General features: G+C 34.1%; 1 protein-coding gene across 1 annotated transcript in view; it reads right to left on the bottom strand.

Moving 5' to 3' along the window:
* LOC136826692 (nephrin-like) overlaps positions 1 to 17,932 on the bottom strand; it is a 137,545-nt gene that overhangs the window by 45,729 nt on the left and 73,884 nt on the right. Inside the window, 1 exon segment of the mRNA XM_067084071.1 lies at positions 3,773 to 3,902. Coding sequence (XP_066940172.1) covers positions 3,773 to 3,902 — 130 coding nt within the window.

Raw genomic sequence — 17,932 nt, 5'->3', positions numbered from 1 at the left:
CCCGTTAAGCAGTTCGTCTTGCCCTGAGCTTATCAGGTAGTTAAGTCGGGTAATCGTGGCTGTTGTCAGTTTGGTTGTTTGAGGAAGGGATTTCACGGGAAGTTTTCCTTGATTTGTCTGCCAAATATATTTGGAAATGGTCGTTCTGGGCTTCATTTAATCTTTTTTGTTTTTAAGAGGTGGACGTTGATCAAAGGATTTACTTATGGTTCGAGAAAAATCAGGCTATGTGCATGCATTCATTTGCCTTTGATATTTTGTTTTTATTATAGAAGGTATGACAGAATAATACATTAGGCGTGTATGGAAAAAAAGGTTTTTTTCTGAACTTTACAGGGATTGGGGATATGCAAATATATGGCACTCTCTCACGATTTTCTAGTTTTTTTGTTTTATGATGTAAATATTTTATGATGTAAATACCCACATTACACAAATGATCCTTTCTCCATTTATGAATTACTATTTCTATGCAAATCGTGATCATTTAACCAACTGAATTTCTCCTTGTAGCAATACAAGTGCCTTCGAATGAATTAATATAGCAGCTGGTTGAAACGTATGCGGATTTATTCGAAAAATGAATCCGTATCAGTGGAACAATCTGTATTTATTTTTTATTGCAGAAACATTTACATAATAATTGAAACCTAAAATGTATCTCGGGTTTTGTTATGGATTTGATGTTATGATATTCATCATATCCATTTCACTCCATGGTTGGAAGAACTTAAACTTCAAAGAGAGCTTTTGACTGTATTTAAGTCTTTCATCAATTGAATACATTCAACCGTATAAATGTATTACAAGGTCTAAAGGAACTTGCTATTCATACTGCTCACCAACTTTATTTAAATTCTTATAAATGAAAATGTTAAAGACAATTTCAATAGTTTATTTTTCTCGTTATTTTTTCACTTTAGATTTCAGTTTCTTAATGGGTATGTAAATTTAACCTAAAGCACATTCCATATTAGACCAATAGCAATGCTGGTTTCCATTCCCATGAATTATTAAAAGGACAAAACATTTTCATTTGCTATTTTAGTTTTTTAACAAAAGCGAAAAACGAAAACCAACAGGTTTTCTTTCCCAACTCTTTAATATCCTCCTTCACCGTATTGAAACGAGTATCATCGCGCCGAAATCAAGAGCCTTTTCTGCGCACTTTTCCAAAATTTTCTTCAAATGTCTGTGTCTCGACCAAGACAAGGCAATGTTGACATTAGGTCGACTTGACTCAGCCCTTTTCCTCTGTTTTTTTTTTTTCTTCTTCTTCTTCTTTTTCATTTGGAACAGATTTTTCTTTCGAAAGATACCCGGTGTTTGAAACACGCGTCTCTCTCTCTCTCTCTCTCTCTCTCTCTCTCTCTCTCACGGACAGGCTTATATATTTTTTAAGATACCCTGTGTCAGAGCCCTCTCTCTCTCTCTCTCTCTCTCTCTCTCTCTCTCTCTCTCTCTCTCTCTCTCACGGACAGGCTGAGATATTTTTTAAGATACCCAGTATAGCTCTCTCTCTCTCTCTCTCTCTCTCTCTCTCTCTCTCTCTCTCTCTCTCTCTGGCTGCCACAGGATTTAAAAGATAATATTTTTTTCAAATAAGCCTTTCTTACAATCTATGGCATTATTTTTTAAGACACGAGTTCTGAACAAAGGACTCTCTCTCTCTCTCTCTCTCTCTCTCTCTCTCTCTCTCTCTCTCCTCAGCTGTTTTATTAACTTCATTTCTCATGATGCGAGGCTGCTTTATTTTTTGAGACGAGTTTTGTAGACTAAAGCTCTCTCTCTCTCTCTCTCTCTCTCTCTCTCTCTCTCTCTCTCTCTCTCTCTCTCTCTCTCCCAATCCATATGTGTGCCATTACTCTTCGCAGCAGGAAGAGGAAACTCAATTAAGCTTAATCTTCAAAATCTGTTGTACGTTTGGCTGTATGGGAGGGAATATCAAATTACCCATAAATTGTGGTTATCATATTACTTATACACTGGGGTTGTCAAATTACGCGTATTGTCAGATGACCTGAATGTTGCCATTTGGGTTTTCCTGTATTCAGAGCTTTCCCGTTGGTTTTCGTTGTTCGTTTTTGTTAAAGAACTACAATAGCAAATGAAAAAGTTTTGTCCTGTTAATAATTTATGGGGATGGAAATCAGCATTGCTATTTGTCTAATATAGAATGTGCTTTAGATTAAATTTACATACCTATTAAAAAACCGAAATTTAAAGTGAAAAAATAAAGAGAAAAAATAAACTATTGAAATTGCCTTTAACATTTTCATTTATAAGAATTTAAATAAAGTTGGTGAGCAGTATGAAAGGCAAGTTCCTTTAGACCGTGTAATACATCTATACGGTTGAATTTATTCAGTCGACGAAAGACTAGAATACTGTCAAAAGCTGTCTTTGAAGTTTATGTTTTCCAACCAAGGAGTGCAATGGATATGATGGATATCATAACATCAAATTCATAACAAAACCTGAGATATATTTGAGGTTTCACTAATAAAAAATAAATAAATATTGTTTCACTGATAAGAATCCATTTGTCGAATAAATCAGCATACGTTTGAATCAGCTACTATTTTAATTAAGTCGAAAGTACTTGTATTGTTACAAGGAGAAATTCAGCTGGTAAATGATCATGATTTGCATAGAAATAATAATTCATAAATGGAGTAACAAACCCGGCAAGGATCATTTTGGGGCTTTTAAACTAGTTGTGTATTAATGTTGTCGAATGACCTATTCATCAGTGTTGTCAAATGACCTACAGATCAGTACGTCCAATGACCTAGATCAGTGCAGCAATGACCGGCAATCAGTGCTGTCAAATGACCTATAGATCAGTGCTGTCGAATGACCTATAGATCAGTGCTGTCAAATGACCTATAGATCAGTGCTGTCAGATGACCTATAGATCAATGTTGTCGAAGGACCTATAGATCAGTGCTGTCAAATGACCTATAGATCAGTGCTGACAAATGACCTACAGATCAGTGCTGTCAAATGGTCTATAGATCAGTGCTGACAAATGACCTACAGATCAGTGCTGTCAAATGACCTATAAATCAGTGCTGTCAAATGACCTATAGATCAGTGCTGTCAAGTGACCTATAGATCAGTGTTGTCAAGTGACCTATAGATCAGTGCTGTCAAATGACCTATAGATCAGTGCTGTCAAGTGACCTGTAGATCAGTGTTGCCAAATGACCTATAGATCAGTGTTGTCAAATGACCTATAGATCAGTGCTGTCAAGTGACCAATAGATCAGTGTTGTCAAATGACCTATAGATCAGTGTTGTCAAATGACCTATAGATCAGTGCTGTCAAATGACCTATAGATCAGTGCTGTCAAATGACCTGTGTATTGAGAATATAATATTTGAATGTATTTGTCAGAACTAATTGCATACAGAAAAGATTTTCTAAATTATCTGTATATAAGTTATGCAATTGCCAGCGAATAGGACCTATCAAATAATCCAGATTACCTGTACATAAAGCATGTCAAATGATATGGCATGTGAAATGATATGGCATATGAGTGTTTCTCAATGACTGTATTTATGGCTATATATATATATATATATATAGTGTTTATATATATATATATATATATATATATATATATATATATATATATATATATATATATATATATATATATATATATATATATATATATATATATATATATATATATATATATATATATATATATATATATATATATATATATATATATATTATATTTTTTTTTATTAAAATTACCTGTAGATCAGGGTGGTCAAATTGTCCCGAAACCAAAGAATAAGGAAAATGGTGTCATCTGGTGGGTGTGACACGTCGCAGGGTAAGGCCGCTGACCCACCTTTGATACCAGTCACAGTCAGCACTGAAACTGGAAAGAAGATGAGAATTAGAACTGCATTCTGAATTATGGAAACGGAAATATGAGCTAGAAGTGAATTCTGAGGTCTGGAAATGGGGTAGGAGTCAGAGTTTAATTCTGGGATCTGGAAATGAGAGTAAAGGTTACGACTGAATTCTGAGATCTGGAAACAGAAATATGAACGAGAACTTATTTCTCAGGTCTGGAAATTGGAGTAGGAGTTAGAATTGAATTTCGAGGTCTGGAAATGGGAGTAGGAGTCAGAGTTTAATTCTGGGATCTGGAAATAAGGGTAAGGGTTAGAACTGAATTCTGAGATCTGGAAACAGAAATATGAACTAGAACTTATTTCTGAGGTTTGGAAATTGGAGTAGGAGTTGGAACTGAATTCTGAGGTCTGGAAATGGGAGTAGGAGTCAAAGTTTAATTCATGGATCTAGAAATGAGAGTGTGGATTAGAATTTCATACTGGGTCAGGGAAACAGAAATATAAACTAGAACTTATTTCTGAAGTCTGGAAATTGGATTAGGAGTTAGAAGTGAAAATGGGAGTAAGGGTTAGAGTTTAATTCTGGGATCTGGAAATGAGAGTGTGGATTAGAATTTCATACTGGGTCAGGGAAACAGAAATATCAGAACTTATTTGAATTATGGAATGGAAACATGAGCTAGAACTGAATCTGAGATTCAGAAATGGAGTAATGAGCTGAGTTTCAATTCTGGGATCTGGAAATGAGAGTGGATTAGAATTCACACTCAGTCATGGAAACAAGAATATGAACTAGAACTTATTTCTGAATTATGGAAATGGAAATATGAGCTAGAACTGAATTCTGAGATCTAGAAATGGGAGTACGAGTCAGAGTTTAATTCTGGGATCTGGAAATGAGAGTGTGGATTAGAATTTCACACTGGGTCATGGAAATAGAAATATAAACTAGAACTTATTTCTGAGGTCTGGAAATTGGAGTAGGAGTCAGAACTGAATTCTGAGATCTGGATATGAGAGTACTGGTAAAAACTTAATTCTGAGATCCAGAAATGGACTAGGAGTCAGATCTTAATAATCCGGAATATGGAAAAGTATTATGACCTACAGCCTGCTCTGAAATATGGAAATAATATTATAAGTTAGACCGTAATTCTTAGATATGGAAATTGGAACTTTGATTTATAGCTTAATTCTAAATTTAAGAAATTTCAAGAACTAGAAGTTTATTTTGAGATCGGTAAATACCTCACGAATATCTGTTAAAACGTAATTCTTAGATCAGGAAAGGTTAGAAAAAACAGAACTATGTTATGTGACCTGGAAAGGTAATTGTGCGTTCTGAATAAACTCAGAGACATCGAATTGTGACAAAACATTTCAGAACCTCGTTGTGAAATCTAGACACATGGGCATGAGTTTAAACTAATTCTGGGCTTTCGTAACAATATGAATGTCAGTCAAGGAATGCAAAAGCCCGATCCATTTATATCAAAAGGAATTCGTGAAAGGTGTAAATTCTAAGGAAACCAGTATATTATGCAAGAGCAGAGGTGTGAGCCCACCCGCGTTGATAAACAAGGTCTGTAAACAGAGTACTGAGATCAAGCGCTAATGAGTTTACTACTCTTCCTCCCCCTTTTCTCCGCTTATCAGGTGTGAATATTCGTTTCCAGCCGGCTTGCATGCTCGTTTTGCCCTGTCTCTCTGGCATATATTTTGTCAATTTCTCCTACTGTGTAACAGTCCTCTGGGATGTATCATTCAAGTTTTATACATTTGTACTGTATATTTCATTTTCCCTTGTGCTACGTCTGCGTACACACACACACACACACACATGCACATACACACACACATATATATATGTGTGTGTGTGTTTATATACATTATATATAGAAGGATAGAAGGACAGGGTGACAAGGAGATAGCCGGTCATCAAAAACATCATGTATTTATTGCCACGTTTCATAAATGAACAGAGTTACACATCATCAAGGCAAAGAGAAACAACACAATTTAAAAATACTAGGGAATATAACTTGACTGAGAGTCTCAACAACGCGTCGGCAATGAATATATCACTTTTATATATATATATATATATATATATATATATATATATATATATATATATATATATATATATATATATATATATATATATATATATATATATATATATATAAAACGAAGGCATGCATGTTTACATACGCAAAGGATTCCATTTAAATCATCCGGAAACTCAGACAGTTTACAGGTAAAAGAAGCTTTTATTATCCAAATCCTTGAAGAATTATCTGCAGCCTAACCTTCCATGTGATGGTCCCTGAAACAGACAAACGTACAGACAGATAGACTCGCAGACGCAGGAGTTCTTAAGCCCCTCCAAGACCTAAGGAAAAAAATTAACATTTGTTGTGAACGTGCAAGTCTTTCAAGGACTTCCATTATTCTAAGAATGTTCATTTATGAATTCTGCTTCCCGAATGAATGAATAAATGAGGTAATCTTCATGAATATCACTGGAAGGCTTTTGTTCGCCGAATATTTTTTTGTTCTCAGAACCTCGCCATCTTCCTTGTATAGAAACGAGGAGAAATTGTCGAGTTTTCCCAAAATTACTCAGACTAAAAGATTCCTTAATGATAATTCAACACGGCCCGTATTCAGATCTTCTTTCAGTTTTCACAGAGGTTCACTTTCTATTCGCCTCTTGAAATGTACGGTTTCCTTTCCCCTTAGCTTTCGCTCGCGCTGCCTTGGAGGGACTACTCTCCTCCAACTTATAATTATGTAGAATTTCACCACCTCATGTATTTTCCAAGTTCTCGTTTTTCCCGCCGTCATAAATGCAACCTCCATTTCATAATATTGTTTCCGGTACTCTTCGTATAAACATTACAAGTGCGTCCTTGGGTACATAATAATATCAGGGTTAATAGAAAATTTATTCTAAATAAACGTTATCTTCTCTTTATTTATAAACATTTAGCTCTTTCTTCTTATCGTGTAATCTATTCGTATATAATTTTCATTATCCTTGGAGATATTTTCATCTGATTCCATTATTTTCAAGCATCTGCTTGGCTAGTACACCACCAAGTTACGATAAGCTTATGTCATACGTCGTACCTGCTTGAGAATGGCTTAATAACTTTTCCTTTAGTCGCCCCTTGCCAAGACTAAATTTCATTTGTAAATCCTGTTACTTTTTTTTATAGTGATTTAGTAAACAAAGAGTACCTTTTCAAGTGGAGATGCCATATATATGGCTACCTATGGTATATATATGAAAATTTTATCACCGTGATTTATATACAATCAGGAAGCTACAAATGTCGCTTAATATCAAATTCACGCTACCTCGGGAATATCCCCGATGGGGAATTATCACCGAAGGGGAATTTATAAGTGATAAATGGATCGGCACTGCGGGGTCTGGAGGTAACGTGAATTTGATGTTAAGCGACATTTGTGGCTTCATGATTATATATATATATATATATATATATATATATATATATATATATATATATATATATATATATATAAATATATATAAAACTAAGATCTTGCTATATGTAACCTGTACACCATAGGAGGTCTGGTGCCTCTATTCGCGTATTTGTATATTTTTTTTTTTTTTTTTGCCAGAAGAATAAATAAACATATATATATCGAATAATCAGTAACGTGGAAATATACAGGATATAAGTATACAGAGCCTGTTAAAAAAAAATTAGCGCTAGAACACGAAACGTTTTAACCAAATGTTTCTTCAGCCTTTGCGCAATGGCGGAATTGTTAGACAGGGGGGTGATTAAGATACAAAATATAGCAAATGTAGGCGTAGAATAACGAGGCGAGGAAGATACAAAATACAGGAAATGCAGGCGGAGAAAAACGAGGTGAGGAAGACACGAACTGTATAGCAAATGCAGGCGGAGAATAACGATTCTGGTGGGAGATTATTCGCGGTAATTAGTTCGCTAATCCTGCGATGAAGGAAAAGTCAAGACACTGATTGGCTTAACCCTGATTACAGCGCATCTGGGAGAAATTGGGGCTGTCTGGTCTCGATGTAGCCTTACCGTCTGCTTTGGAGCAGCCTGCGAATGATGCTGTTATTTGCGGTTAACAGCCTTTCCTTTTTATCTTTTCATTCTATTTGCTATTTTAGGGGATTTGACGTAGATAGGTTTTGTTTTGTTTGTCCATCAGCGACTTCCAGTCGACGCCTAAGTGACTCGAACCCCGACAGTACCCACCAACGACTTCCAGTCGACACCTAAATGACTCGAACACCCGACAGTACCCACCAACGACTTCCAGTCGACACCTAAGTGACTCGAACACCAGACAGTACCCACCAACGCCAACGACTTCCAGTCGACACCAAAGTGACTCGAACACCCAACAGTACCCACCAACGACTTCCAGTCGACACCTAAGTGACTCGAACACCCAACAGTGCCCACCAGCGACTTCCAGTCGACACCTAAGTGACTCGAACACCCGACAGTGCACACCAGAGACTTCCAGTCGGCACCTAAGTGACTCGAACACCCGACAGTTCCCACCAATGACTTGCAGTCGACACCTGAGTGACTCGAACACCCGACAGTACCCACCAACGACTTCCAGTCGGCACCTAAGTGACTCGAACACCCAACAGTACCCACCAACGACTTCCAGCCGGCACCTAAGTGACTCGAGCACCCGACAGTACCCACCAACGACTTGCAGTCGACACCTGAGTGACTCGAACACCCGACAGTACCCACTAACGACTTCCAGTCAGCACCTAAGTGACTCGAACACCCAACAGTACCCACCAACGACTTCCAGTCGACGGTGTAGACCGCTGTAAGTCGCGTGTTTAAGTCACTTAGGTGCCAAATCATTTATCACTTATAATTTCCCTTCGGTGATATTTCTGAAGTAGCTCAAGTTGGATATTCAGCAACATTTATAGCTTAATGTTTGTATATAAAATGTCACAATGATGTGATAAAAATTAATATATGCTTGTATGTACACACACACATGCACACACACATTATATATATATATATATATATATATATATATATATATATATATATATATATATATATATATATATATATATATATATATATATATATATATATATATATATATATATATATATATATTTATATATATATATATATATATATATATATATATTTTATATATATGCACAAACAGACACACATACTAGCTGACCAACCAGGCACTGCCCGGGAAAACTCTGAATGACAACCGACAAACTCTCTCTCTCTCTCTCTCTCTCTCTCTCTCTCTCTCTCTCTCTCTCTCTCTCTCTCTCTCTCTCCTCCTCCCTAACACCCCCTCTACTCTTTCTCTCACTTCCTCTCCCTCTCACTCTTTCTCTTACTTCCTCTCCCTCTCACTCTCCCTTTCCTGTTCAGATAGCCGCTTCAAAATATAAAATGCCCAACATTTTTGAGATTTTATATTTCACCCCTTCTTACCCCCCATTCCTATCGGGGCTGAACCTGGACTTCAAGGGCATCAGGAATGTCACTATTCATCTCAGCAATCTCGAAAACTATGGGTTATACACTAATAAATGTCATTTTTTACATTTTATTTTTCATACTTTCTCACCCACGCCTTCCTATCAGGGCTGAACTTGGACTTTATCTCAGCGACCTCAAAAACTGTGGATTTGACACTAATATCTGTCATTTTTTACATTTTATTTTTGACTCCTCACCCTCTTCCTATTGGGGCTGAACTTTGGACTTGAAGGGCATTGGGAGTGTCACTGTTCATCTCAGCGACCTCAAAACCTATGGATTAAACACCAGTATCTGTCATTTATTTTTATGTGTCACGCCCTACCCACCCTAAACCCTTTGGTACCAGTGATATCTTAACCCCCACAGTATTCTTTTCCAGATAGTAAGTCATATGAATAACAAGTTTCGTTGAAATTGCTCAATGCGTTTCAGAGTTATTCTGGAACATACACAAATACACAACCACACATCCATTTTTATATATTGAGATATAGATATAGATAGGCAGATAGATAGACAGATAGAGAGACAGAGAGGTAAATAGATAGATAGATAGATAGATAGATAGATAGATAGATAGATAGTTAGATAGATAGATAGTGAAAATACCCAGATGCTTTGAAAATGTAATTCGTATGAGGAAAAGGAGAGCGCGTTGGCTAAAAAACACATTTTATATGCGATGCATTGCGCTGGTCTTTCATAACAAAATTCTCAAGCCCATAAAATACAACGCAATTTCCATGGTAAAGAAGAGGCCCGTAAATAAAATGTGGTGTTTTTTTAATCTATGTTTTCCTTTATATATATATATATATATATATATATATATATATATATATATATATATATATATATATATATATATATATATTTATATATATGTATGTATGTATGTATATATATAGTTATATATTTATATATATATATACACAGTATATGTATACATATATATATGTATGTATGTATATATATATATATATATATATATATATATATATATATATATATATATATATATTTATAAATATATATGTATGCATTTATATATATATTAGTGAATTTTTATCACATTCACCGTGGCATTCTTTATATTCACAAATGTTGAGCCAAAAATATCGTTTAATATCTAGTTCACCAAACCTTGGTAATAAATTATAATCAGGGGGAATTATAGCTGATTTATACATACATGTATTTACATATATATTTATACTTAATATATATGTATATATAAATACATGTATATGCATATATATATGTGTGTGTGTATATGTATATATACAAAGATATGTACACTTGTATGAAATATTTGAATTTACACAAAAGGCAAGCCAAAGCTCAAGGAATCCAGGTTCTCAAACTGTATACAAAAAAAATCGTACCGTTAAACGTTTCGAGCTTTAAAATAAAAGTTTACTATAAAAAAATTGCCTTTATAATAATCTGAGAGTGATAAAGCACATGATCTTAAACCCTGTTTCTGATTGGTCGATGAATGATGCAGATACAGGAACTTCTCTCTATTTCCCTCTCTCTTCGCGTTCGTCTTAGATCGAAGATGATAGCTGCTGTATCTATTATCAAACATTATGATTTCATCAGTGTTATTTCAATTTGATTAATGCATTATTCCCTTTTAGATGGTTAAGAAAATACTCTTTCCCTCCAGTTTGTTAATCATCGATTATTTAGGTACCCTCCTTGTCGAAGGTGGTAGAATACAGTCAGACATGATTCGGCAAACGGATCTGTATTTTGTTGGTTAATTAGTGCAAGTGTATCTTATTTAATCAGACTGAGCTGCTTAACAGCTCTCCTAGGGCTTTCAGCCTCCGAAACATTAGACTTATTTTTACGTGGCTACAAACCACTGGTTACTTCCAGCAATGCACCTACAGCTTATTGTGGAATCCGGAACCACTGGAGTGACGAGAAGTGAATTTCTCATCACCAGAAATAAATTCCTTCTAATTGTTCTTTGGCGGCTCGGAGAGTCAAGGCTGGGCTAACAGTACTGCCAATCAATTTAGCTCTTCCAATTTAGTTTAATTTAGAAACAGTTTCTGTAGTAAGAAGGGTTTTAAACTTTAACGCGATGTAGGTGATTACAGCCACTGTAATCAGCTGTTTAATTTCAGGTCTCTGATCTTGATTCTCGGTTAAATGCTGGAATACGCCGACATGATTTCGATGATACTGCAAAGTTGTGGCTGACGTAAATTTTCCTTAGGAATTCACAGCTCTCTTCCAGATACGTAACTTAATTATAATATTTGTTATTTGTTCCTCTTTCTGCAGCGCAGCGAAGCTGCAGCCCGCACTACTGAGGGCGCTGCGTCAAAGCTGCTACAGGTTAATAAACACTGGGTTCACAGGTAACTTCACAATCAGCGAATAATGGAGTTGCGTGGAGATTGAACCCAGTAAAACAAAAACCACCGTTAGATTAGCAGATCCTCGTACATTTTCACCCAATCCTCCCCTTCAGGTGGATGGGAACTTGCTGAATGAGTCTGAAGCGAATTATCTGAGGTGTAACTTTGACTACATCTTACTTTTGAGAAACATCTAATGAAAGTCCATTGAATGCCTACGAAAGCAGGCAATTGTCTGCAAGGCCTCATATGTTATAACTTGATAAAATCATAACCTGTTTTAGACTACTTCCAGCTTCTTTTCAGAAGGACTGTTCTCCTGGTGATGTCTGTCGCTAGATTTGTAAATATTAGATAGAGTGGTTCATGGTGGTAGGTTCCTGTTTCTTAATATTGGCAGTTACGGCTTGGATAATGTACGGATGGTCTCTTGTTTGTCACTTTTTCATAAGTTGTATTTTAACAGAGGTCTCTCACATTCACAATTGATCCCTGGTTCTCTTTTCCTGCCGAGAGCAACCACTTTTGCTGAACAGCAGCAGCAATGTGCAGTAAATGTGCCTCGCTGTAGAACTTGTCGGTTCCAGGGGTCCTTCATTCCTCACATCTTTGGACTGTGGACGTCTCCCTGTGGGTGTCGTGCAATTGGAACTTCAAAAGTTCCAACGAAGATGCAACGCATTATTACCATGATGCTATTCTGCTTGCATTTTAATACATTTTTACCTGTTCATTAAATTATTACTTTATTTTTTCATTTTAATAAGTGAGATCTCTTTTCTCTGTATTTCCCTTTACCTTCCCTTCGTAATGAACACGATATTCTTTGGGAGCTTGAATGTCAAGTCAGTGACCCCTGGGGGCTTTTCCATTTGAATAAGGTTCATCTTCTCAATAATAATAATAATAATAATTACTCATGTAATGCCTTTTTGTATATATTGTTTGGTGGTATATTGTGATAGGTTCTCGTTGGAACTCGTGATAAGGTGTGGTTTGCCGAACTGCTAATTGACAAAAATTAAAAAATAAGAGCCGAAAGGGTTAATTACCGTGAGGTTGCAGTCTTCCTATCATCACTATAGTTGGATGTCTTACAGAGGAATAGAAAAAATTGAATCACATGTTACTAAAAGCTAAAGTGTGTATGTATATATAATATATATATATATATATATATATATATATATATATATATATATATATATATATATATATATATATATATAGATAGATAGATAGATAGATAGATAGATAGATAGATAGATAGATGTATTTATATATATGTATAGATGCGTATATGTGCATATATATATATATATATATATATATATATATATATATATATATATATATATATATATATATATACATATATATATATTTGGTGACAAATATGGCTTGGGGTAGCATCCTCCGCCCCGAACAATTGCTGAGGAACCGGTAGGCATTACCCTCTTAGGGCCACCCCTTCTATATATGTGTATCTCTGAATATGTATATATTTATACATATATATATGTATTTATAAATATATATATATATATATATATATATATATATATATATATATATATATATATATTTATATATATATACATATATTTATATGTGTGTGTGTATTTTGCCTAATATACATACAAAAAATATAAATATAACAAGCAAGAAAGTTCGATTTATTTCTTCTAGTTGTTGACTGTAAGCTAAATATAGAGCGCTTGAACTCAGTTCACTAATGTTAGACAACTAAAGAAAGCATAAAACACTCCATTAAAAAGATGGGAAAATTTTGTGTCCTTTCTAAGACGCATTTTTTTCAAATTCATTAGGTATATTTGGCACTCCATTAAAAATGAGGGGAAATTTTGCGCCCTTTCTAAAGATATATTTTCATATTCATGAAGTATATTTGACACCATTAAGCAAAAGGTAAAATTTTGCGTCCTTTCTTAAATATATTTTTTTTCAAATTGATTAAGTATATTTGACACTCCATCAAAAAGAAGGGGAAATTTTGCGCCCTCTCTAGAGATATATTTTCCAAATTCATTAGGTATATTTGACACTCCATTCAAAGAAGGGGAAATTTTTGTTTTTTCTAAGGTATATTTTTTCAAATTAATTAAGTATGTTTATATATATATTTTTTTAATTAATTAAGTATAATTGACACCATTAAAAAGAAGGGGAAATTTTGCCTCCTTTCCAAAGATATATATTTTTTAAAACTCATTAAGTATATTTGACACCATTAAAAAGAAGGGGAAATTTTGCCTCCTATCCAAAGATATATATTTTTTAAAACTCATTAAGTATATTTGACACCATTAAAAAGAAGGGGAAATTTTGCGTTCTTTCCAAAGATATATATTTTTTAAAACTCATTAAGTATATTTGACACCATTAAAAAGAAGGGGAAATTTTGCGTCCTTTCTAAAGATATATGTTTTCAAATCCAGTAAGAAAATTTTACGCTCCTTTAAAAGAAGGGGAAATTTCGCTTCCTTTCCAGAGATATATAATTTTGTCAAATTCATTAGGTGCAATTGACATCGAAATCGACCCAGCCGGACCAAGGCGATCCTATAATTAGGAATGCAAAGTGGCTGCCCCTCTCATTCACTAATTACGTATTCACAGTCGTTACCCCTATCAGTTTCCCTATTGTCAACCCTAAGCTTCCCCCTAGTTCATTTAATCTGTATCTCTGGGTGACTGCTTTATTGTCATTTTTTTTTTTCAAACGTCACTATTTCTCTAATTTATCACATTGCTTGCTTGTTTATAATCAGTAGAAGTCAGTCGTGTATCTTAATGGCGTTCCAAATGACGTTAATTAAAAATGACACATCACATTACGGTAATTCATTTTACCTGCTAAATCCATGGCGTGACCCCGGACCATAAATATTCGGTTACTCTTTGAACACGATTTATTTCCATCCCTCCTAAAGCTCCCTTCAGTAATTATTTTCATGCGTCTTTTCCTATTCATCGTCTTGCTACTTTGACCGAGACTGCTAAATAGATCGCTTATCATCTGCTTAGGTAGAGTCCTTCCCACCCATCTAACCAACCTTTCCTTTCGTTGAACGTTCCACACATATCAACTCTCGTGTCTAACTTCTTCCCATTTCTCGGAAGTGCAACTCGTGTTCCTTGCATTCAGGGAACATCACTTATCATAATTTCATTAAAGGCTTCTCTGGTGGGTCTCCTTTGACGTCAGAGTGACGACGGGGGGCAGGAGAGGGGGCAGGGTGTTCAATATGTCATTATCATTCCACATTTAGCGGGACTATTTAATCACGGGTTTGTTATGCGTCATGGGAGGTCTGTGTTTATCTTATTATTGTTTCCACTTTAATTTATCCTTTCCTAGAAATGTCCTTAAGTCCATTGCTTGTGTATTTTTCTTTATTATTATTCGTTTAGTATTTTATCACACTTTATTATTATTATTATTAGTATTATTATTATTATTATTATTATTATTATTATTATTATTATTATTATTATTCAGAAGATAAACCGTATTCAAATGGAACAAGCCTACCGGGACATTGACTTGAAATTCAAGCTTCTAAGGAATATGGTGTTCATTTGGGAGAAGTCACAGAAGATATTAGAAAATACAGAATGAAGAGATAAATGTATATATTTCACGACTTTTTCGTACAATGTTTAATGTTTTACTCGTTCGTTTCTCTATCCTTTATCTTTTGTGTTATTTTTTTTTTTATTGTCCTATGGATTTCTTCAACCATTTCCTTTGAATTTTTTTTCGTCCAGCATTTTTCTTTCTCCATTTCTTACTTGTTTTTCCCTTTCCATTTTTCCTCCTAGTTTTTATAGTTCGAAAACTTTTCCTTTTCCATGGGCATAACACATAAATTTTTTACGTTTATGTGGGGAAGAAGTTCCCGCAGGATTTGTCACATATCTCTGTTTCGGCCTCTGCTTCGTCTTTTGGCTTCGTCGTTTTTCTTCAGTTGCTCTGGTCCCAGTTTATTCGAGTTTCCCCTGTCTAAGATTTCCGTTTGTTTCTCTGGACCCTTTTTATTATCTTTTTCCTTGTGAAATTGTTCGCATTTTCGTGGCTGCGATGACGTGCAAAGTTTTCGAGAAATTGTCAGTTATTCTTGTTGTACATTCGGTAAGACCTTTCAGTATCTATTATTATTATTATTATTATTATTATTATTATTATTATTATTATTATTATTATTGTTGGGATACTTTTAGAAGTTTAAACAAGATACAAGCATCCCACATTCTGTCCGGATACCGCGGCATGTAATTTCTCAGTTCCAGAATTCCTTCTTTCTTTACGTCAAAACGACTTTCCTGTCGTATGGACTTTCGATTTTGTGTATTCTTGCTTTGCTAGTTGCTTCTCCTTTAGAATGGTTTCTTTTGAGCCACAGTGCTTCTTGAGCAAACAAGAGCTATAAGTTCTTTCTTGCTTTTAAATTGTTTTGTCACAAGTTTATTAGTGTTATACATAATTTCTTTATTATTTTCTGAACGTAACATGCGAATAATATTTCATACCCAACATGGATATTGAATGCAAATTGAAAATAAAGCGACTTTACACGGAAAGAAAAGTATGATAGGTCTAAAACTATGAAAAGTACGATAGGTCTAAAACTAGAATAAATAAAGTGATTAATAAATTTCAAGAAATTCACAAAATAAACGAATAATATTAAGGTAAGAGCATCCTTGACTGAAAGTAGATAAAACCAAACAGACACAGCAAACACCGAAAGAAACGTAAACTCAAATAACAAAGAGTCCCAAGTGTAAAACCAACCATCTCGCAGACGGCGTGATAAAATAAAGCGACTCCTGGAATTATGCACAACGTGGCTTCCAGCGCCGAGCAGTTGGTCTCACATGAAGCACTGCACCAAAGTAAAGGCGAAGAGCCATTGTGCTTGACAAACTGGACAACGAGAGCGCTATTTATTTTTACGTAATAGAATTAAGTTGGTCCGCGCCACGTTCGGGTCTTTGTCCCCCCACCCAGCGTGACGGGATGAGCTCGCGAGCGCGTGTGCGTGTGTGTGTGCGTGTTTTAGTGGTTATCAACAGCGGAGTCCAAGCGTTCGATATGCAGTATGCGTTCTCTACTCTTATTTTATATTGGAGTGAGGCTTTTCTTCTTGTTTTGATAGTTGCTTTGATTATTCTTTAGCGTGGAAACATACGCTTTTTTTTATGACTGCGATCTCACGAGCAGTTTCTAGGAAATTGTGAGTTATACTTATATTACGTTCTGTAAGACCTTTCAGTTTTTAGTAAGGTTATTATTATTATTATTATTATTATTATTATTATTATTATTATTATTATTATTATTATTATTATTATATTACATTCTGTAGGACTTTCCAGTTTTTAGTAAGTTTATTATTATTATTATTATTATTATTATTAATTATTATTATTATTATTATTATTATTATTATTATTATTATAATATTACATTCTGTAGGACTTTCCAGTTTTAGTAAGTTTATTATTATTATTATTATTATTATTATTATTATTATTATTATTATTATTATTATTATTATATTATTATTATTATTATTATTATTATTATTATTATTATCTTACATTGCTTTCTGTAAGACCTTTCAGTTTTTAGTAAGGTTATTATTACTATTATTATTATTATTATTATTATTATTATTATTATTATTATTATTATTATTATTATTATTTATAGTACATGTGTAAGACCTTGCCGTCTTTAGTAGGATTATTATTATTATTATTATTATTATTATTATTATTATTATTATTATTATTATTTTTATTATTATTATTATTATTATTATTATTATTATTATTATTATTATTATTATAAAATCAACCCCTGCTTTAATTGTAGACTCGTCCAGCTTCTCTTTGAAGTATTAACAGTACTGATGCTTTTACAAAACATATTTTTCATTGTCAGTGTTTTATGTGTATACTCATTAACAGTACTTTGTCATTTTATATGTTTTTAGCACTTGAAAATGAACAATGCTTTGTTTGAAACGTTGTTTTTAAGGTGACGATTTGAGCACAATAAGATTTTCA

Source organism: Macrobrachium rosenbergii, chromosome 3 (genome assembly GCF_040412425.1).
Source record: "Macrobrachium rosenbergii isolate ZJJX-2024 chromosome 3, ASM4041242v1, whole genome shotgun sequence".
NCBI classification, from domain to species: Eukaryota; Metazoa; Arthropoda; class Malacostraca; order Decapoda; family Palaemonidae; genus Macrobrachium; species Macrobrachium rosenbergii.
Note: the sequence above shows the minus strand (reverse complement) of the source record. Positions and strands in the feature narration are given on the sequence as shown.